The sequence below is a fragment of the Pithys albifrons genome, chromosome 20, assembly GCF_047495875.1.
Source record: "Pithys albifrons albifrons isolate INPA30051 chromosome 20, PitAlb_v1, whole genome shotgun sequence".
NCBI lineage: Eukaryota > Metazoa > Chordata > Aves > Passeriformes > Thamnophilidae > Pithys > Pithys albifrons.
Window position 1 is genome coordinate 7,059,497 of NC_092477.1, and position 22,100 is coordinate 7,081,596.

The window sequence follows — 22,100 nt, forward strand, 5'->3', positions numbered from 1 at the left end:
GAGCTTCTTTGAAGAGAGACCTCTCTTAAAAGCTCAGCAAAAAAATTAAGAATAAAAACAAACTAACACAATACTAGAAGCCAGGCAAGCACATTTTCTCCTTTTCATGAGTTAAAGGTTTTATAAGAAAAAGCATTGATTCCCCACTAGGAGAGACAGGGAATGTCTTGGTTCTGACATTCTGTACCTTATTTTGAAAAATAACCACCCAGGTTGCTTAAAATAAATAATGCCTAAAGAAGGTATGTCAGCAAGAAAACACATGTTTGCCTAAAATTCACATTGCTGCTGATGGCAATTAAATTCAGTTCCTCATCTGTGTATCTGCAGGGCTTGTTTATCCATTTCCAAGAACTTTGGGTGCTCAAGTGTTCCTTGATGAGATTTAAGGCACATCTCAGCCCCCAAAACTGCGAGGGGGAGAAGTAGGACCAGTCTCCAAATCCCAGCTCTGTGCACCCTCTGCAGCTGCTGCAGGACACACCCTGCTCTGAGCAGAACAGGCTGCACATCAGAACTGATCACCTGATCCTACAGAAGTTAATTGCACAAGTCCTGTGACCCTAATCATTACAGCTACAGGCATAAGTTTCAAAATAAGAAATAATCCCCATCATTTGACTACTTTTAATTTAACAAAATTCTAGTATCTAGAACAGGTTCTGAGCTGTGGCCAAGCCCAAGCTGGCACAGCTGTTAATGTGCTTATTTCACACACAGATCTCATCTACTCTAGTGCTACTCACTTCATGGTTTCCAAACCACAGTGGTCTATAAACCAACTGCAAAATGCAAACACACGTTCCCCCAAGACTGGCAGGTATAAGATAATGACTTCAGGCAGGAAGAGTGAGGAGCTGGCTCTCAAATGCTGTCAATACCTAATTAAGGGATTTGTAATTATACCAGCAACAGTAAAATTTTTATAAAATATTTCTTTTACCTTAAGGCTAAGAATTTTCTTAATTTCATCATAACATCTCCTCCTCAACTGTCAGGAAATCACAGGATACAAAGTAGGCCAGAGATTTCTTTCTACAATGTTGTGTTCTTTGATTTTAAAAGGTTAAAAGCCACTTCCTCCTGTCCTACTTCTCAATGCTTTACATTGAAAGTGTATATGTAAACTTCAATTACTCTGTTTTGTTTAACCTTTTCCAAAATCTTACATGTTTATATTCTCATCAAAATTCTCAAAGTGTCACTTTTAAGATAAGCATTATCTGTATTTCAGAAGTAAAGCATGGCCAATTGTCCAGCACCCACAAGTTCACTGTAATTCAATTTTTCCCCTGCATTTCAACACATAACAGGTAACTGCTGAAAATCCAGCTGTTTACTTTGGTACCTAAATGGAAATCTGGGTCATTTGAGATTCCAATCCAAATATTTTCAGAAATACTTAAGTAATTTAGATAACAGAACGTCGCTTACAAAAATATTTCTCTTTTAAGGAAACTATTGCAGGGACTTTCTGCCTTAGGAACAACTGGCCAGTACAAACTTATCTCCAGTCAAGCCGCACATTTTTCTCCCAACTTTTGACTTTTGCGCTTTGAATTTAATTATCCCCCAAACCAGAAGTACTCACCTATCTGATTCTTTGAAGGTCTTCACTAGGGTAGAATAAATATTTTGTTCTTTCCTCAAAGCAAGGATCAGCTTTTCATATTCAGCTTCTTTATTTTCCTAAATTAAAACAAGAACATACTGAACTCGCAATGGAATTTTTAAATTTGCATTGTATCACTATTTACCTACCTTAAGTGAGTCACACAACTAGACAGTGATTCATCATTTTTTTCACAGTCAGGAAGCTTCCCCCCATCCCAACCCAAGCATCCTCACTCCCAAAGTTCCAACAACCCAGTAGGCAGCTATTCCAGAGGAGGGGAAGGGAGGGAAGGGAAAGCAGACAACCCCAAGCTGCAAGAACACATTTTAGAACAAATCCTCTCTCTGTTCTGGATAAAACTGGCTTTTTGGGGGTGAGAAGTTCCTGCAAATTCTGTTCCATTTCTGAACAAAAAAAAAAAAAAGGGATTGTGTTGAGCCCCAACTAAAGGCTGAACGTGTCAGCCACAACGTGAGTCACACTCAGCACTCAGCTGGGTCACCACAAGCTGCTGCTTCACTTGTGCAAAGCCAAGAACGTGGTTTACCTGCAGCCTTGCTCACAGAAAGGATATTATTATCAGAATAAACCCAGACTCTTAGGGTACATTCTCAGTAAAGATCCCCTAATTTCCCCAGACTTTTTTAATCCAAAACAACCACACAGCCACTTCTTCAGCAGGAAGCAAAAAATGCAGCTATTTAAAGGACTATTTGCTTGCACTTATTACATAAAAATATCTAAGATATCTGCCATCTCTGAAGAGAAAACACTGGAATGGCTGTAGCAAATTTAGATGTATTAATACCAGGCACAAATTCTGCCTTTGTTTAAAAACTGTTGCCTCTCTCAGTTATCTTTTTCAACTGAAAACTGAAAGGAAGAACAAAAAAGGCACCACAGCTAAGGGGGAATTTCAGCTAAGGGAACTCTTAAGAGATACTAAATCATTAGTGAACAGATCATTAACACGGAACAAACCTGCACCCAGGAGTTTTAAGCAGCTGTTATTACTCCAAATGCAATTCCTAAGGAAGGCATTGCAACAAAAACAAATTCAGCTACAGTAGAATCTTGTTAATTCACACTAACGATGCAAAGACTGTTAATTTGAAAAATTCAGTGTTCTGCAAAGGCAAACAGTACAAAAGCAAGGACAACTGGTGTTTACTTTTAATTATTTACACTCGTACCTCACTGTATGCTTGCAAATATGTTCAATAATATTTTGCAAGTGTAATCAAGTTTTGCTCAAATGACTCCTGCTCAGGTAACGTGCCTGGCAGGTCCTGCTGCAGCTTCTACCAAGGCTACAGAGTCTTTGAAGAAGTGACCTTGCCTTTGGACACAGGCACCGTGTTCAGCTGCCATCTAAAGGCACCTGTATTCTAACAAATCCTTCCAGTTTTTAGTGCAATTTGTACATTAAATACAAGTGCAAAATCCTGAGATTCATATCGAGTTTATTATCTAAATGAGCAGAGGAGGAGCTCACAGCAACAGCTTCTGCTGACTGAGGAACATAAAGGCAAACAGATGGAGGTGGGTGATCCAGAGGCCATTAACAAAAAAATCTCATGAAAAAAAATGTTAAAAAGTACATCTTGCAGCCTGGATTAAGGAGTCTTATCAATGTGCTGGAACCTCAGCCTTTCATGAACAGTCACTAAACATAAAATACACAGGTTGCAATTTAACTTGGAAAAGTTTGATCACAAAATGCTGATCAATGACGTAGAAAGCAACAGGAAAAAATAAATCTTTTGACTCAATTTAGTCGGTTGGCAGCCTGTGTAAAGTTCTAGTGAACTCTCCCATATGTCTGATACAAGCCTTGCAATTATTACTGAAGGCATACAGAGCTATATCCTAATTAAAAGCTCTTTCTGAAGCCCTGGCAAAGCAGTGTCACTCTGCAGAGTTGTGGTGCACAAATTAGGTAATGGTTGTCACCATCGTTCAGGGTCTGTGACTGCTGCATGAACAAAGCAGTGCTAAACACACAACTCTGCTCCAGTTTCCTGCTCCTCTTACAATTCACATGTTAATTGAGTTCTACATCTGTACCAAAATCTCAGTAAACTCGTGAAATCCCCCCAACTCTTTTCCTGCGTAACAGGAGACAGGAGGTGCTCATTAATTCCAAATGTCACAGACTATACACAAATTATTAAATTCTAAATTCAACCAGCAATAGGTAAAGGTTAGCAAAATCACGAAGACGCATTCCTGATTTTTCAGAATCTTCCAGTAATAATAAGGATGAGAAGATCCAGCATGAACATCCTTTTTTTTGTACATTATTACTGTCATTTCTAAATAACGCGTAGGAGTGAATTATTTCAATCAACTCCCCGACGGTACACAAAACATAAGGCAGCTCAGTAACTTAAATAGACTGTAATGCTGTGGGAGTTAATGAAACATTAAACCTCTTGACACATGGTGTGAGGGAAAATGTGTTAGAGGAGATAGCTGCAAGACATCCAGGACCATATTGCAGTGAAAGATTTATACTCCCATGAAAGGAGGCAATCTAATACATTAAAGTCTATATTTAAGTCTGAAATACTATTGCTAAGCAGCAGTGGTGGAAAACATAACTTATTTTCATTAAAGGTTTCTCAGATTGTAAGCAATGAAAGTAAAAGGTTTATACCTCCACAATAAATAACTTACTGGCAAAGTCACAAGAATATCCGGTTCCCTCACTGAATATTCTCTTACTTCCAACAACCCTCAGGATCATTTCATAATCTCTGAAGGTTAGAGGATGAATGACTGAGACAACCTACACCTCCTTATTTATCCATCCATCAGTACCAAAATTTGGTATTTTCTTCTAACTTCTAAATTCCTTGGCTGTAAAATGTATTTAATTCTGAGACTTCAGAGGCCCCAGAGTCAGCAGTTATCTGACTCCTCTATAATTACCAATGTCCTGGCTCACTCTCTCTCCAGCCCATAAAGTGGCTCAAGAATCCAAACTGCAAAATTAGAAACTGTCCTTTACCTTCCCTGGCCTGGCCAAGGCACCCAGCAGAGCTCTGGATGCTGGTTGCTTTAAAATTTATCATTACACTAAAATAGAGTACAAAGATATGATGAAAGAAAGTTCTGCATCTCTCAGTTCAGTTCTTCAACCTGACAGATGAGTAAGGCTGGAAGAGCTTGGTTTCTGCTCCTTCTGGTGGGGAGGACCCAGCTGTGGGTTTGGTGGGAGTTGGTGCAGCACCACAAAGCCATCCAAGAGTCCCAGGCAGCCAATGAGAGCAGAGCTCTGGATAATCCGTGAGCAAAAAGTGATGATTAATATGCCACAGTGGGTTCTTACAGGAGATACGTGACACTGAGGGTGAGCTGGGAGGACAATGGGCTGTGATTAGCCATTGTTCACAGGCAGAGAGTGAACCAGCAGCAGAGAATGGGCCATGATTAGGAGGTGGGTCGGGGTGATTGCCATGCACAGCTTCACTCGCCACTGCTCTCACCCCTCTCACACATCTTAACTGAAAGTGAGGTGTACAGAGAGAACTCACTGTTTGATTTTCATTAATTCTGCATGATTTTCCATCACTTTTAGGTCCCTTTGTGACAGAGATTATGTGCATGTGCTGCAGTTTGTTTTACAGAGGTGGAATGTACCTTTCCCAGCCTCTATTTTCTGTCTATACATTCACATACACTGGGATACAGTGGGATGCAGCGGGATGCAGTGGGATGCACCCCCACTGGTACCTGGGCAAACAGGGCTGCACCTCCCTTCCTCTGAGCTTGTCCTAAAACCTGTGATTCAACATGTGCTTTCTCTCCCATGTTTAATAATAGTGCCCATCACATTAATCATTTCATCACCAGCATGTTCAGAATGTAACCCAAGACACTGCACTTTACATTTCCTTTGCCACTGGCTCACTCTAGTTTGAACTCCCTTCAGAAAATCTCACTAATGACCAACATATTATTGAAGAAATGAAAAAGCTTTCTCCATCATCACAACATACTAGTTGAACTCTTTTTACTTTGCCTGATGCTTTTAGAAACCTTAACACACCAGGCTGCAAACAACACAAGAAATACAAGAAATGTAACCTCAAAAGCAGGTTATTTGTTCACTAATCTATACACAATAATGCACTGATGGAGTCAGAAAGTGATTCAAAAATTCACCAGTACCTGACTTTTTTTTGCTGGGGTGAAGGAACTAACTCTACATTTTAAGTCTTGGAATTTTCACCTCTGATTTCAGTTACTAACAAGTTTATTAATTTTATTTCATTAAATAAAATGGCTACATAAATACATTTTTTTCTGTACTATTTCCTTTCTTCTTTGCTTTAAAGCAGTTTTCTTCTTGCCCTACACATATTTTCACTTCTACCTGTATTTATCCTCACACTCCATTTATCTCCTGTGATCACTGGCTGTGTGCAATCTTTCCCCTTATCTATCAGAAGTACATAAACCTTCCCCTGTAGCCCTCTTCAGAAACACAGATATCATCCCACTCAGGAGTCTGCACTAACCACCAAAAAACTCCACCTCTTTATGGCAAGCAAAACCTTTCACATGCCTTCTGAGAGTCCAGAGCTTGGTGAAGCCAAACAAACTCATCAGAGTACAATACATGGTGAATTACAACATACAGGAGTCCACAGCTTTGAAGCCAAAGTGAAAATTCTCTTCAATCTGAAGTCAAGGTATTTATTTGCAAATGATTAGTTATGAAGAACTCACCTCTAACTCTCTGACTATCTTGATAATTGACTGTTGAGACTGTGCAGCACATTTTTCCTTTACTAGGCCCTCGTTTTTCAGCTCAAGTTCTTCATTAGCTCTTAGAAGGTTCTTGTACTTATTCAAGAGCTCCTGCAATTCTGCATCTTTTTCTTTAACTGTTCCATCAAGTTTCTAACAAAAGAAAACCAGTTTTAAAAAATTTACTCCAGTTTTAAATTGCAGAATAGAAAACCAAACAAAATTCAGGAGAATATCCAAGGATGACCTGGCACGTATTATTTACACACGTTACAAAAAGAGCTAAATTTAAGATACTGGAAACAAAGGAAGACAACACAGAAGCTTTGTCCAGCTATCCAATTTTTGAAGTAATAAAAAATAACTCAAGGCATACACCTTGGTCTCCAGGTGCAGAGCAACCTCAACTACTTTTCATGGTTGTATCTCCAGCTGTAAAAAAACCTGAGCAGGGTCTGTTACCACTTAGGCAGGAACCTCACATAGGTCATTTGGGCTCCAACAAAAGAAGATAAAATATTTCAATATCTCTACCTATTCCTCAACTTTCAGTTTCTGCACAATAAACTGAAAATCATAGGAATTTCAGAGCTTTTTACCCCAACAGTGAAAATTCTACATAAGCATCAGCAAAGCTTCCTTCCCTCTCTGTCCACACGCTTCAAAAAACCCTGAGAAATCCTGTGAGTGCCACACACTCTACATAATTATATGTCTGTTCTGCAAATACAGTATTATAAAAAGTGAAGGATTATCAGCAAAATCAACAGTAACTGCAAATACAAATGGCATTTTGTAATAATTTCCCATACAAAATCAAATGATAACTTTCCATTTTTCATTTCCAGCCCACCTCAAGCAGCAGATCCTTGTGATTGACACTGTCTGTCAGCCGCTTGATAACAAGCTCCTGGCTCTGCAGCTTCTGATTGCTTTCACTCAAAAGAATATTGTAATGGTGTTCAACTGCTTTTTCTTTCTCAGTCATTTCACCGTGTAATTTCTCCAGTTGATTTCTAAGGTCCTGCAATAAAAAAAAATGAAACTGAATATGTAGCAAATCAACTTTAAAAAATGTTTAAGACTAACAACCCACATTATTAGTTTATCTTTCCATTGCTTTAAATTACTCCTATCACTGAACAGCCTGGAGAATGTACTGAGGCCACTTCCTTTCTCTTGGCATCAATGAACACGATTAAAGAAAAGAAACTTTTAGATGAGGTGTCAGTATTTTCTTCTAAAAATCTAGGTGGGTGTTGTTGTCTAAATGCTTTTCATACAGAATGCCTGGAGTCCAGGCTGTTGGGAATATTATGCACGTAGATATTGCCGCTGTCAGAAGGAACACTCACTTCTGAGTCAATTTACTCCCTTGCTAGAAAGAGGAGAAAATTGGTTACGGGTGATTCAGTTTGTCATTTGCTCTTTTCCTCATCACACCATGAAAATTGTTGCACTAACATTGTATTACTGGTTACTTTTGCATCAAACAAAAGGTCAGGAATGTTAAAAGTTTTTCTTTTGACAAGAGCACAAACTTCAAATGACCAGGTGGGTCAGTCTTGTGATCAGAAAGGGTGAACAGAATTTGATCTTGATTCTAACTCTGTTAATTACTTCCTGCAGCTCCAGGATTAGCTGCATTATCTCCACATCTTAGCTCCCCATCAGAAATATGTGTCTCTTGTGCCTTCTGCTTCTAAACCAGAGAAACAACCTCTTTCAACAGTCTGATGCAGCAGCAAGTCCAAAGGACTCTCAGGTCTGTTAGGACCAACATGGAACAGTGCAATATAAAGAGCAGCATCTCCTGACTTGCAGGTTACACCAAAGATGGAGCTTCCTCTGTATCTACTGCATGGATTGTGTGGAAAAAGAAGTAGAAACTTATAACAAAGAAGCTGTTGCCTAAAATTAAACAATTAAAACTTACAGAAGACTTTATACTATCTAAACTTCTGTTCAGACCCAAAGAACCAGGCAATACAGCTCACATCTTAAAATAAATGTTTTCTATTTATTCCCTGAAAGGGCCCATTTTCGAAGTAGCATAAGCCCTTTAAATAGTTTGCACATATGGTAGTCACCTATTATCTTTACATTCACCTCCACTGGGATTTAAAATTTAATAGGTGTTTCCTTTTCTAAGTTCAAAGAAACAGCACTAGTGACACTTTAATTGCAGTCTCTTTACAAACTGTTTTATGTCCTTTTCTTGACTTAATTACCTCTCTTCATGCAGGTTCACATCAAATCCTTAACATCATTTTATTACTTCATTGTTTTACTTCTGTTTATTCTGCACAGTAAATGCAAATTGCCATTAACAATGCCTTTTGGTTTACTTGCTTCATTTTATCTTCATCACCAGGATTCAGCTAAGAAACCCCTAACAGCTCCCAAAATTCCCTTCAAATTTTATTCAGAGCAATTAAGTCTAGACTTTCAGTTCTGCAAACTATTCAAGTTATTTTTTCAGGACCAAAAGAACTACTTGCTTGACTAAGAAAAATGAAGAACTGCAGAATCAGGTCTAAGTTTTGACTATACACACAAACTCTCAAAGATGTTCCTATTTTTTTCCTACTACCTATAAATACAGACTGCAGTGGGAAGTAGTGTAACATCTGATGACTGCAAAGGCTTTTGGCTTCAAGTTATGGAGCTCTTCAAGTGGGTCACATTAAGCCTGAATTCCCATTCCCAGCATGGGAATTGAAAGCAAAGAATCAACAGCAGTGTTATGACTTTCCCTACACTGCAAAGTTCACTCTCTGGGTTTTTTTGACATTGTTTTTATACTATTACCTCACTGAGAGGCTTTAAGTGAATCAAGTATCTGGAACTACTCGTGCAAGGAACATTTGTGATCTGTCCTGTAACTTCAAGTGACCAGCACTGACTATTCTTCCCTTTATGAAAACCATAAACAGCTTTAGGAAGGTGACAGACACGCAGAGATGGAAGAGCTGCTGCTGCAACACCAACACCCACCCCTGTTATCAATCTCAGTCCTCTTTGTGTACAACACTTGTCAGGTGCAGAAACCAGGTTTCTGCCTTTAATGCAGCAAAACTGTTATGGCCAAGTTTAGGGAAAGAGCTGGATAGACAAGGGATACAACTGTAGAAAAAGCCAAACAGGCTGTGAGAGATTTGCAATTCGCAGGTAACTCTGCCCTGCCCATTTCTGCCCCCAGAGTTCCCTAAATCCTTCCCACAACAAGCTGGAGGTGAGACTGAAAATGATCTCCTTTGCATGAGCTGAATTCTCCAACACACCAAACTATCCATCACTATAGCAGGTTGTCTGAACTCATTGACCACTCAAATTGTCTGGGAGAAAATCTATTGGTTTCTATACATTGAGTTGCAAGGGTAATATAGTACCTACAGCTCTCGGAGCACAAACTTTGCAATTCCCTCTGCCAACCTTTTTCCCCAGAGACCTTCCTATGATTAATGATAGCTGAACTAAGAAAAATGAATGTGAAACACTATAATATAAAAGACTGGAGCAGATGCCTCCCCCTCCTTGTCAGATGGAAACCAGTTTGGTGAATAATTAAGTCATGAAGCTCCAAAACCTTCTTCTCAGGCTAAACTACAGGTAGGAAGACTAAATAATAAATTCTGCCTAATGAGTTTTTCTGCATTTCCCCAACCAACTGATCAAATATGAATATCTAGTAAATACACTCTAATTGTCTACATTTAGGCCTGGAGAGAGAGTGGATACATGAAGTGTTTAATCATGTAAATTTGAACAAACTCCTCAATGAAGGACTGAATCCCCGTTAGAGGCACAGGAACATGGCAGACACAAGCAACATTAAGGATGAGTTGATGTTTATTCCTCACTAACAGTAGGTAAGAATATACCTCAAGCTTTCTTTTCCTAAGAGCTTAAAGTGATACTAAACAGCATCTTAATGATGATGCTTAAAGTGACACTTAACAGCAGCTTCTGGAAGTACAGAACTAAAAGCTTTTAAAAGCTCTTTCAGAGACCTTTAAGGTTGCCCACCCTGAGGCAGGAACATGGTTTAAGGACATCTAAGCCCCTCACCCCAGAAGACTCCTAATACTGGACAAAGTTTGTGATCTGGATGATCAGCTCATATGGAACAGTCTTTTAATTTATTTAGTTCCACCTCCTTCCATTCTAGGACAGTAATGCCCAATTCATGCCAGACAAACTGGTTTTACAATAGGGCAGTACTTTTTCTGGATTTCAAATTTTTCAGGGGTTTGTTTCTTGTGGTGTTTTGGGGGGGTCTGATGGGTTATTTTTAACAGATATATGCAAAAATTTGCATTATCCTTATTACAGTACACAGAAAGTTATGGAAAATTTCCCTGAGTGAAGAGCCAGGGCAGCAAGTCCTTACAGAACATACACACTGTTGCTGGCTTTAGCCTAACAAAACAGAAACACTGATAAATAGGTATCTTGGAGCATAAATAGAACCCAATTTTTAAGGCTGTCTCATAAAAAGTTTGCATCACATCACTGAAGCAGTTTCCTGTTTGTCAAAGACAAAAATCTCACAGCATATTTTTTTACTCCCACATATCTACTACTTAATGGGCAACACTTCACAGGCAATGTGGTTATATCCCAATGTACTCACAGCTCTGAAATTGAAGCAGCTGCTCTGCAAGGACTAGGAAATAGGTTAGGGATATAATTTTTATAAGACTGCTCATCTTTTGGCAGGAATGCTTTTCCCCAAGGAGCCAGTCATTTCCATGAAAAACTTGGACATAATGGAGTCAAATAGGGCTTCTGTAATCCAAGCAACTTTAAATCCCCTGGCACCTCCTTACTCAGTTCTGTTTTTCCTGTCTTTCCTATACAGTTATATTCTAGCTCTCCTGAAAGATGAAAAGAAATTCTGAACAGAGAAGACAGTTAAATATAAAATACTTCAAATCAATAAAATGTTCTTTGTGGCTGTTTTACTGACAGGAGCGATCTGTTCTCGCTCTCCTTAACCTCAACACCCCGAAGAAATCTCAAAGCACACCAAAGACACAGACTTTGTGACGGCAGCCAAACCACAGTTGACAATCAAACAAAAATGCCTTCAATTAGGGGTGGGAGGAGGGAGAAGAACTTAAATTTGTTTGTAGGTAAAGAGATCCCTCTGCTGGTTTTAAGGGATAGTGCAGGAGCTGCAATTTCCACATCTCCCTGCTTTGTTAAGGTCCTTATTTAATAAGGGAACCAAAACATCCACTGAATAAAGACAGGCTCATTTAATCTTCTATGTAATTTACTACAGCAGGAGACTAATCCCTGACTGAAGAGAAGCAGACTCTGGATGCAGGTGGGACTCTGGTTGTTATGCAAATGCTGCCCTGATGGAAGCAATGGTGGGAAGAATTTAGCAAAATCCACGTGACAAACCATAGAGGTGAGAAGTGTGTTTTCTGTCAAACCCTCAGCATCCTTTTCTCCAAGGGAGAACAGAAGAAACCTGATCATTCATTTTGTTGCATCAGCTCTGAGTGCTGGAAGCAGGAGTCCTAATCTGAACACCTACAGCAAGGTAAAAACCCTCTACAGAATATCAAGCAGCAAAATTAATGAGCAGCACATAATTTTCATGTTAAATTGTGACCAATTAATCCTGTGCTTCGGGTCCTTTACAACCAGAAGTTATTAAATATACAGTCTTTGCAGTGACCCTGCTGGGAGAGCAGAAAGCAAGCTGAAGTTTGGCTTAAGGTGACAACTAATGGCTGCTTCCTCCTGGGCTGTATTAGCGGTTAGAAGAAGTTTAAGTAGTGCAATTTAAGATAATCTACAGACATGCAACAAGATATACACAGCAGAAGTATAAAACATACAGAGATGCATGTTCAGATTCTCTCATTAGAAAACTGAAACCAACAGTAACCATTTACCTCTTCTAAAGGCTAATGATTTTTTCTAGGACCAAACTACCAAAATTATTTTAAAATATTCTTCCATGCAGACTATGTGCCAGAATTTTCCTCAGTCTTCTTGGCTACATTCTTTTAACACCAGCATTAGGCAGTGTTAGGCATTTACCTTTCCAAAAGTTATTTAAATGAAAAACTAATTTTGTTAGAAAATAACCTGCTAAAGCATAGTATTATTTTTATACTTCATGAAATGAAGTAAAAAAATGATAATAACATTAATGGTTTTGTCACTTCTGCTCTTCTGTAGTTGTGCTTCATCCAGCTCCTTCTCCATTTTCTCTCTTTCCAAATTCAGATCACTCAGCTCTTGACCCGTCACTTGAATTATCCTTTGTAATCTGCGATTCTCAGCATCCTTAGTGAGGTTTTCTGAACGAAGTTCTGCTAACAGGGTCTCCTTTTCCATCAGCAGAGCTTGATAATCTGCAGCACCCTGAAACACAAAGCAGCCTTCAGGCTCTAGAAGGTGTTTTGTAGAGCCTGGAAGTCTGTTGCATCCAAACTTGCTCCCCTGCCCCTCTTTACAGTTCTCCAGAGTTGGGGTACAAAAAAAAATGAAATGACAAAATATGCAAAGTGTTACACTGAGAATTTTCCCTACTAAAGTAACACAACTTTCCATGACATCCAGTGCAGGATAACAAAGCCTGAGATAACAAAGAATGAGATAAAGGTTGACCAGCAAAGGAGTCCCTGGTGCAGATGAGGTCATGCATGTGTTACTGGTTCAAAAAGCTTTAATTACATAAACCTCTACTTTTGGGGCAGTTTGAATCTGGACTAAAAGGTCTTTCATAGAATCATTAAGGTTGGAAAAGACCTTTAAGATTATAGAGTCCAACCACCAACCCAGCACCACCACTGTGTTCACCACTAACCCGTGTCCTCAAGTGCCACATCCACATTTTCTGAACACTCCCAGGGATGGTGACTCCACCACTGCCCTGGGCATGAGCAAGTGTTTTAATATGAAATAGCAAGTCTGATTTGTGTTCTTCCCCCACCACACACGGGTACAAGTGGCTTTGAAGCTCAGGGCAAAGGTGACAGCAGTGGGCTGTGCAGCACAATGTACTCACAGGAACTGCCTTCAACTCAAGTTTGTAGCTAAGGAGCAGAGTAATGAGAAGGGCCTGCTCTGTCTCCCACCATGCAGTGGGGATTCTGTGGACAGGAGGGATTAGTAGCACAGTTTTTAAGCTTAGAACTTTTAAAAATTCATTAAGGTCTCATAAAAACAAAATAGGTAAAATCAGAGAGAGATTTCAAAGCAGAACTTGCATGGTATGAAAAAGTAAACAAGCTATAGAGTCACATACAGGCCAAAACAACCTGCAAGAGAAATAAGATAAACTTGTCTCAAGAGAGCACAATTAAAATGTGGGTTTAAGTGGAATAAATGGCTTTGGAAGAAATGGAGGTGCTCTGTGACAACTAAACATGACTATTCCCTCAGACTCTGGAATCAAGTCAGTCACAAGAGCTGTAGTGTGAGCACTTCAGGGGCAGCTGGATCCACCCCTGCCAGCCCCACCCCTGCCCTCCCTGCTGGGCTGAGAGCAGGTGGATGAACAAACACCCAATAACTGCCTTTAATCAGTATCAGTTTTATCAAACTTCAGATGACTTTTAAAACATTACAAGAGACATTTCATTGTCTATTTTGGTATCCAATTCTCACTATCTCCCATTTTACATTTCAAGACCTTTATAATGCATAAATTATCATCATAAAGTCCTTTCTCCTCCACATGCACTAAATCACTTTTTCAAGAACAACATTCCACTATTTTATAAATAGTGGTTTCACATTTATTATATAAACAAATCCAAAAAAGTGTCTCATGCCCAGTCTGCTAACCAGAAAGCCTGTGCTGGTACCATACTTTTAGAAGAAAAAACAAAACTTAGGTCAACAAAAAAAAAGCTCAAGATTATCTCAGCTCAACAACTCTTTCTTTTTTTTTTAACTTCATTTCCTTTTATTCACTTCTCCCTGAATGTTATTCAGCTTTTACTGAAGAAAAAATATCAAGAAACAAGGCAAGTAATCTGAAATTTTAACATTCCATTGTTTCAACAATTTCACCTAGGAATTTTTTTTCCAAAGTAAAAAAAATAAAACATTTTAAACAAGATTTTAAATTGATTTCCATTCCTCTGCTTTCAAAGTTACAAAGCACTACCCACTGTGTATAATTACAGAGAAGGGAAGAGCAGGGATGGGAGATGCCACATCAAATTGCTTGTTCTTACCTTGAATTTTTGGACATGTGCCTTGTGAGTTGCCTCTCTTGCCTTAGCCAATGAAGCATTTAACTCTTCAATTTCAGAACCAAGCTCCTCATTCTTTAAGCAAAGCAAAAGGAATGCAGAAAGAGTTATTTCCAAGGGATGGCCATTCAGTAATCACTATTCCACCTCATTATCCATCCATCCAACTACACAAAGCACTTTCAAGAACAAAAACACCAAATACCTCATAATAAATCTTATATAAAGAAATTCTTGTTCTTATACAACACTCCCTAGACTGCCAATCACTCAAGTGAAGTATTTCCCATTCTTCCACACATTCTGAATTTCAGCTTGACCTCTCCTGTTTTAGCTGCCCTTGACAGCTCCACTCACACAACACAGAAAATACTCCTCATACCATGTAAGTGGTGCTCAGAGCTGATAAAAATCAGTGTGTAGAGGAAAACATTTTTCTCCAAAGTTCTTAGGGAAGAAAGCATTGGTTAAGTATCTTTTTTCTTCTCTCCTCCAGTCCAAGAGCCAAAGCTCCGGACAAACAGAACCACTTAGAGCTTTGATCAGGGACCCAGGAGAAGCCTCCTCGTGGTTACAGTGAGATCAGACTCAACACACAATCCCCCTCCCTGGGACAGCTCAACAAAGCAGCAAGATCATAGCCCCCATACCTCTCTCTCCTTTGCTTTTAAGGCAACTGTTAGTCCTTGGATAGTCTTATCCCTTTTCAAACCATTCTTCTTTTCAATAGCAAGCTCATTTTCTCTCTCTTGTAGCTCTTCTTGGAGTGACTAAATTAGATTATGTGAAAGTTGCATTAACTTCCCACTATGAGACACTGTAACTGCACATTAATAAGAACATTCCCTTGGAGTTCTTGAGGGTTATTACTCAGATTGCCAACATAAAATACAGTCCCAAAATGAGAGTCATCATCTTAAGGATGTGCCTGGAATATAGGAGAAGAAGGCTAATCTCATGGGCTGGCCAGGAGTATCAGACTCAATATTTGATGAGTGGCCCTATCAGCTCTACTGAAAATTGCTTCAAAAAAAAAAGGAGGCTTCTTGTCATATCACATAAAAGAGATTTTACCACAGGACTTGCCCTGTCTCCTTTAGAGTCAAGGCCTGTCTGTACCTATGAATGCATTAACAGAGGAAGCCCAACACACACTGTAAGGAGTCAGGGAAACAGAAACAAAATTAGAACTTACCTGAATTTTTTTTTCAAAGGAATTTCTCTCATTTTTAAGCTCCATTTTAAGAGCCTATAAGAACAAAACAATTCATATAAGAATGAAAAAATTCATTCTCAACACTTGTTTAGCATTAAAAAGAAACAAAACGAGCTTAAAAACCTCGGGGGTGGAAGGAAAATTTAGTATACATATTTTGACAGGAATATGTTGAATCAGTTGATTCATATAAGTCTACAAATCTACCTGAGCACAGTATGAGCCAGTCCAAATTAAGAAGGAATAAAAAAAAAGAAAATAAAACAAAAACCCACACAACATGTTCTTTCAGGAGACAGGACAACTGTACTTGCTGAGTTAATAAAGGTGCATTTTTATGTGACATTTATCTTTGCCAGCAAGATGGTTTTATCAAGGCAGATTTTAATTAGCACTTTTCCCTGGGGAGGCTACAGAATTATTTGTTTTAAAAAAGCAATCATATATAAAAAAAGTTGTGCAAAGCTATTAATCAGGTTTTCTTCTCCAACACTGCATTTCAAATGATCTTACAGGCTGTCCACCTCCCATAAAGTGATTAAGGATGACACTGTTTTCACCTTGACACACAAATACTCTTGTGAAACCAGGGGGGGTTCCCTGGCACACGCTGATTTAATTGCAAGACCACCCAGACTGAAAAAATTATAATTTCACTTATCAGTCCAATTATTGAAGGTTCTTATTTATTCTTGACATAAAGAAAAAAAATGTGTAGGTACTGGGCAAGATTAAGCTCCAAAACAAAACTGAAGAGAACTTCTCAGAAGCCTGACAGCCTCCATGACCAACTTCCCTAATTCTTCCACCTTTAGTTTCTTTGTTTGAATACCCAAAGGGGAAAAAGAAAAAAAAAGACAACAAGCCTCAAGACCTGTTTCTGTATTCCAGCTTTCAGGGTATCTGCCTTCCTGTTAAAGAGCCAAGTGAAATAAGAGACTGACTCTTGCACCTTTTGTAAGCTAAAGGATAAACTTTCACTTATTTCATGAGATTTTTTTATACCTCCCTTACCACAGCCTTTTTTCCAGACCATAACTGTGGAGACACTTCCCAAGAAGAAACTCACATTCTTAACTTTTACAGCAGTTATGTCATCTGGTGAGGGATCTATTAACATTTACTATTTCTTTAATATATACTTCTGTAAAGCAATTGCACAGTATCTGTAACAGGCATAAGGCCAATGGGAAATAACCTCTCATTGAATGAAAGGATAAAAAAGATTAATATTGCCCACCAAACCACAGTATAACCAATGAATGGTAGGAAACAGAGAAGGAAGGAGGAAGTAATATTTTTAAAAACTGGCTTAGGTCATTCACATACTGTCATGCACAAAACCTTTGAAATCCTACCATAGATGAGATTTATAACAGTTCAGGCAGTTTCCTCACCTCTATCTCACTATCTTTTTCATGCCTCAAAGCAATGGTAAGTTCTCTGATTTTTTCTGCTGGTAAGTTCCCATCATAAGATCCACTCTTAGACTTTTCCTCTTCGAGATGTTGAATTAGAGCTTCTTTAATTTTCAGTGACAAATTCAGTTGCTCTATAAGTCTAAAATGATAAGATTTTTAACATTAATCTTGCATCATCTACCACCAATTCATCATTCATATCAATAAATCCTGCAGACAACTTCACAAGGTGAAGATCCCAGACAATACCTGTAAAATTTAGGGAGGAGTTTCACAACTCCTTCTCCATCCAGAGAACCACAAAAAGAGACATAACTTTAAAGCAAACAGGGCTGAGCAGTTACATGCAGGGTTCTGTCACAAACAGACAGGAAAGGACACTCCAAAGCATAAAGACTCAGAATAATCGTTTGATTTCCACTCCAGATCATTTCACATCCCCAAACTATCTAAGCTTTACTGGAAGGCTTGCCAGGTATGTAGTTTATCATTTCATAGCTGAACAGGCAAGATGGACAGTAACACTCCTGTACCTGAGCGTAAATAAATGTTTTAATGGTTGGGTCCTATGTCAACTCTTCACACTTGAACAATAAAGGATTCCAATAGTCAGAAACATCTCTGGCAACAGTTCTGACCTGTCTTTCTCAGCTGCTGTAACCATATCCACATCCTTGGCAGGGGCATTCATAATTGAAGAAAGTTTCTGCTCAGCTGCCACTCTCAGAGCTTTCTCCTTCTCTGTCATTGCAACAGCTTTTTCCACATCTTCTTGGGCAGCTTTAAGATTCTGTAATTAAAAAAAAAGAAAAAAACAACACACAATCCTGATGTCTATAAGAGCAAAATGCTCATGGAATTTTTCACATATTGAAGTTTTTTCTACAAAACATATGTCAGGAAGTTTAATTTAGGAACTTTTACCAAGCATTTCAATCGCTTTTCAAATGCTTCTGAACTCTGTGTCTGCATTTTCAAGATTAATCCATTTTCTGTGGTACAGAAAGAAGGGAAATTTGTTTCAAAGAAATAAAAGAAATACCCTGACTGATAGCAGAACTGGAAAGAAAAGTGCCCTTATGCTGTGGTTTTAGATTTAGCTATTATAATTTGGTTCTGTCCCACTGTCATCCCTCTATCATAATAAATTGCTACACTTAAATTAAAAAGGTTAAAGAAGGGCTGTTTTATTCAATAAAATTAATATTCCCAGGCTCATTGTAGCTAATTGGAACTTTTCCCAACATCATTTATAATATTTTGCAAGAATTGATAATGTATGAACCAGACATTTTTCTCTTGAACAGCAACGGAAATGGAGATAAGACCCAGAGATTGCAGCCACTTCCTGTGTGTGACCCAGCTCAGAGACAGGGAACACCAAAAAGAAACCACACTTGCCTCATGCTACATCAAATTTGTTTCAGATCTTCTTTTTTGTTTAAGCTTCCCTGCTGTGCTCACCCAATTTTGCTTTCTGTGAAATAAAAGCTCCCTTGTAGCCCCATAAGTAATTCCCCTCTCACCTTCAAGTTCAAACTAAAAATAGTCTCTCTGGGGGAGGAGGAGGAAAAGCTCCTTCACCATCAAACTTTCCCACTCAATCTCACTCCTGAAAAGCTGTTTTGCCAACTTTCATCTGTCAATCAAGAGCTCTGAAGGAAATTAATCCTTGTTAGCATCACCTGCCTCTATATAATTACATGGTGCTGTGTAAACCAGTGACTAACACCACACTGCAGTGTTTACATTCATAGGGATAATAAAATTAATGTCAGAGGTCAACACTATCCCCAGGCTACAGAAAATACTCAATCTCCATGAGATTGGAATATTTGCCCCTCTAGCTGTCAGATGTGAGAACACCAGTGTGACTGGCTGGTTTGGTACAAAGGAAGTAATTTAGGAACTTCTCTACCAATCCAACAGCACAAAGAATTGCTTTCAGAAATTCCAGTTCCACTAAAGAGAAGAAAAGGTCATGGAGAATCCCTCCTCCCTGAAGGAGCTCACTGCTTTAAATGGACTTTAATGATCCTTGTGGGTCCCTTCCAACTCAGGATAATCTATGATTCTGTGATCCTGACAGAAAAACATGATCAGGAGATCACTACCAATCTCCTTGGCCAATTCATCCTTTAGAGACTGGAAAGCAAATATTGAAATTAACCAACTTGTGTTATTTCTATTTATGTACAGAAAAAGCACCAGACATGGATCCCCTCACAAACACAGCTACAAAATCCCACTTCTGCAGAGAAACGCAGTCAGTCAATGATGCAAACCAGCCACAAGCTTCTGTTTTCAACAACTTGGCACAAACACTTCCAGCACAGACTATCCAATATCAAATTAGTTCTTCACAGGGGACTGAACCTCTCCTTGCTTTAGAGGAATCATGTTATTCATACAAATTTGCCTTTACACTACAAAAATGAAGAAAAATTAAATAATTCTCCTCTAAAGACATCAGCAATGGCTCAACTATAAATACAGGAATAAACTGTCTCAACTACATATACTAAGGAATTAAAAATATTAAAAAATTATGAAAATATAGGTAGATCACACCATCAAATATCAGACAACACTCCAAAGACAGCACTGATACCTTACTATTCCTTCAGCTCCAGTCACTCACCTCTTCCAGAAGGTTTATTCTGCTGGTCAGCATTTCCTCCATCTCTCCCATCTTCTTTTGTGCCTCTTTCACACGCTGCCCTTCAGCATCACCACCCCAGGCCAAGCTCTCAACTGCCTTGCTGAAAGGCAATAACACAGACAGAAATCCCATTGCATATCAAAGTGGAAAGCATTTCAAGTGCCAGTGGCTGATGGATTATGCCCAAACATCTTCCACTTAATCTGTACCTGCTTGTCACTTTAAGGTTAAATGCAAACATCTACAGACTATACAGCAATTTGGGTGGTGCAGGCTGAGAGTTCCACACACAGGCCTTGTCACAGTGAATAAAGAAGCATTTTTATGATGAAAAAGTGAAACATTTCCTTTGTATTTTTAAAGCTTCCAAATACAGTATCAAACCTTCAGTAGAGTTGTGTTTTTTATAGGAAGCATCACTGGAATAAACTGAAGACAGGCAGCTGCTGAGATCTCTCCAACTGCCTTTGCAGTATTTGTTAATACCTTGTGGTAGAACACCAGATGACAACCTCTTGCTTATGGCTGATCCCTAAATTTTGCTTCATATTATAACCCTGTGCAAGGTTCCCTTCAAAGCCCAGCAACATCCTCTGAGCTGCCTCAAAGACCAAACAAAAACTGATGTGCTTCTCAGGAAAACAAAGAAAATTCTACTGCAACTTCTGTGAGTCACTGGATTAGTTTTAAACCAGGTATTTCTAGAAAAGTACCCCTAAAATACTACTTCAGATTCTTCTATTCCTAAAGCATTAGGGAAAAACAAATAGAAACAAATTCTAAGTAAAGGACACCAAGAAATATTCTGGTACTTACTAGGCCTTGATGAGTAGTTTCTCTCTCTCCTGCAGTTCACGTTTCAGACTTTCTATCTCAACTTTCAGCTCAATGTTCTATGACAAAAGAATGAAAGTGTCTGGAGAGAACCCAGAGATTACCTGACCCCAATATATTTGCAATGTTAATTTTTCTTTAAGTATCAGAATTTTTTAACAATCTGATAATTGCTTTGTTACAGCCTGAGAAAACCTCTCATGATATAATTGTACAAAGAACTCCTTGGCCTGGAAGCTGATAGAGACCATTTCCAACAACAAAAAAGACTCAAAAGTGAAACAGGCAACCCACAAAACAAACTCTTCAAAAAGATACACATTTCTATAAAATTGATCTAAATGCATACGATTTTATATATTTCTTCAGTGGGACCATCAAACTTCTGCTGCATTCGCTCCTCCAGAAAATATATACGAAGCTTCAGGTTGAAATTTTCTTTTTTTAAATCAGTGATTTGCTGTGAAATAAGAAAGAAATGAGCAAATTATGTCCTGTGTTTCAAATTAAATAAGGAGTAAAAACTACTACAATTTGGTTTTGCACTTCACAGTGCAAGGCTGGAAATCAACTCACTGGTCATAGTTAAACATGGGGGTGACACACACAGATCTATGTTAATTGTCAAAGTGTTAACTGCACCATGACACCCAAGTCCAAATGAAATATCCTTCCCTCTAAGATTGTGCCATCCACACATAAACACCCCAAGCCCTTCAACAGGTTTTTGACTTCTACAGCTTCAGCCCACAGCACAGAACAGATTTTTCTCCTGCCATCTCAGCCATAACATTTTCCCCCAACTCCATTCCTCACCTGAACAAGAAATCCCATTCCAGCCTATCCCTTGTGAATGTTTTGGGATTTGTCTTTTAGTTTGGTTTTAAGATATGTTTGCAGACACATAAATGTGTGTTTGTCCAAGATGTTATCACTTATGACAACCTCTTATGTTTATTTCCAGCCCTGCACAGCACTTAAGTGAATAACCATTATAAAATAGTATTGTTTAAAAATATATAATACCAGCTGCTGTGCAGACAGTGCTCTTTAGAATATCCCTTCTTTAAAACATTGACTGACTTGACAAATAGAATCCGAACAAGTTTTTAAAATCTAAAAATATTGGGTAATTCTTCTATAAGATAGAACTTGAATGAAATATAAGACATCATGTTGAAACAAATATTTCCTAAGCAGAAGCCTGGGAAGGCAACCTCATTCATGGGACCCAGGTAATCTTATTCATGGGAAGAAAAGCCACAGGCACACAAGGCATGTGAGCCCAGTTGAACACCAATAAAACCTTTATCCCATCCCATATTTCATTGTGCAATTCTTTGGGAAAAAATTGCATATAATT

At 38.6% G+C, this 22,100-nt stretch overlaps 1 protein-coding gene across 4 annotated transcripts in view; it reads right to left on the reverse strand.

Annotated features, from left to right (window-relative positions):
* Positions 1-22,100, reverse strand: part of CDK5RAP2 (CDK5 regulatory subunit associated protein 2) — a 70,303-nt gene that overhangs the window by 43,840 nt on the left and 4,363 nt on the right. For all 4 annotated transcript variants that reach the window (XM_071574297.1, XM_071574298.1, XM_071574296.1 and 1 more), the window contains 12 exons: positions 21,087-21,197; positions 20,720-20,796; positions 19,883-20,003; positions 17,880-18,031; positions 17,218-17,380; positions 15,800-15,853; positions 15,255-15,374; positions 14,587-14,679; positions 12,545-12,763; positions 7,227-7,397; positions 6,353-6,526; positions 1,592-1,689 (listed from right to left, as the gene is read on the reverse strand). In XM_071574297.1, coding sequence (XP_071430398.1) covers positions 1,592-1,689; positions 6,353-6,526; positions 7,227-7,397; positions 12,545-12,763; positions 14,587-14,679; positions 15,255-15,374; positions 15,800-15,853; positions 17,218-17,380; positions 17,880-18,031; positions 19,883-20,003; positions 20,720-20,796; positions 21,087-21,197 — 1,553 coding nt within the window. The remainder of the gene's footprint in view (positions 1-1,591; positions 1,690-6,352; positions 6,527-7,226; positions 7,398-12,544; positions 12,764-14,586; positions 14,680-15,254; positions 15,375-15,799; positions 15,854-17,217; positions 17,381-17,879; positions 18,032-19,882; positions 20,004-20,719; positions 20,797-21,086; positions 21,198-22,100) is intronic.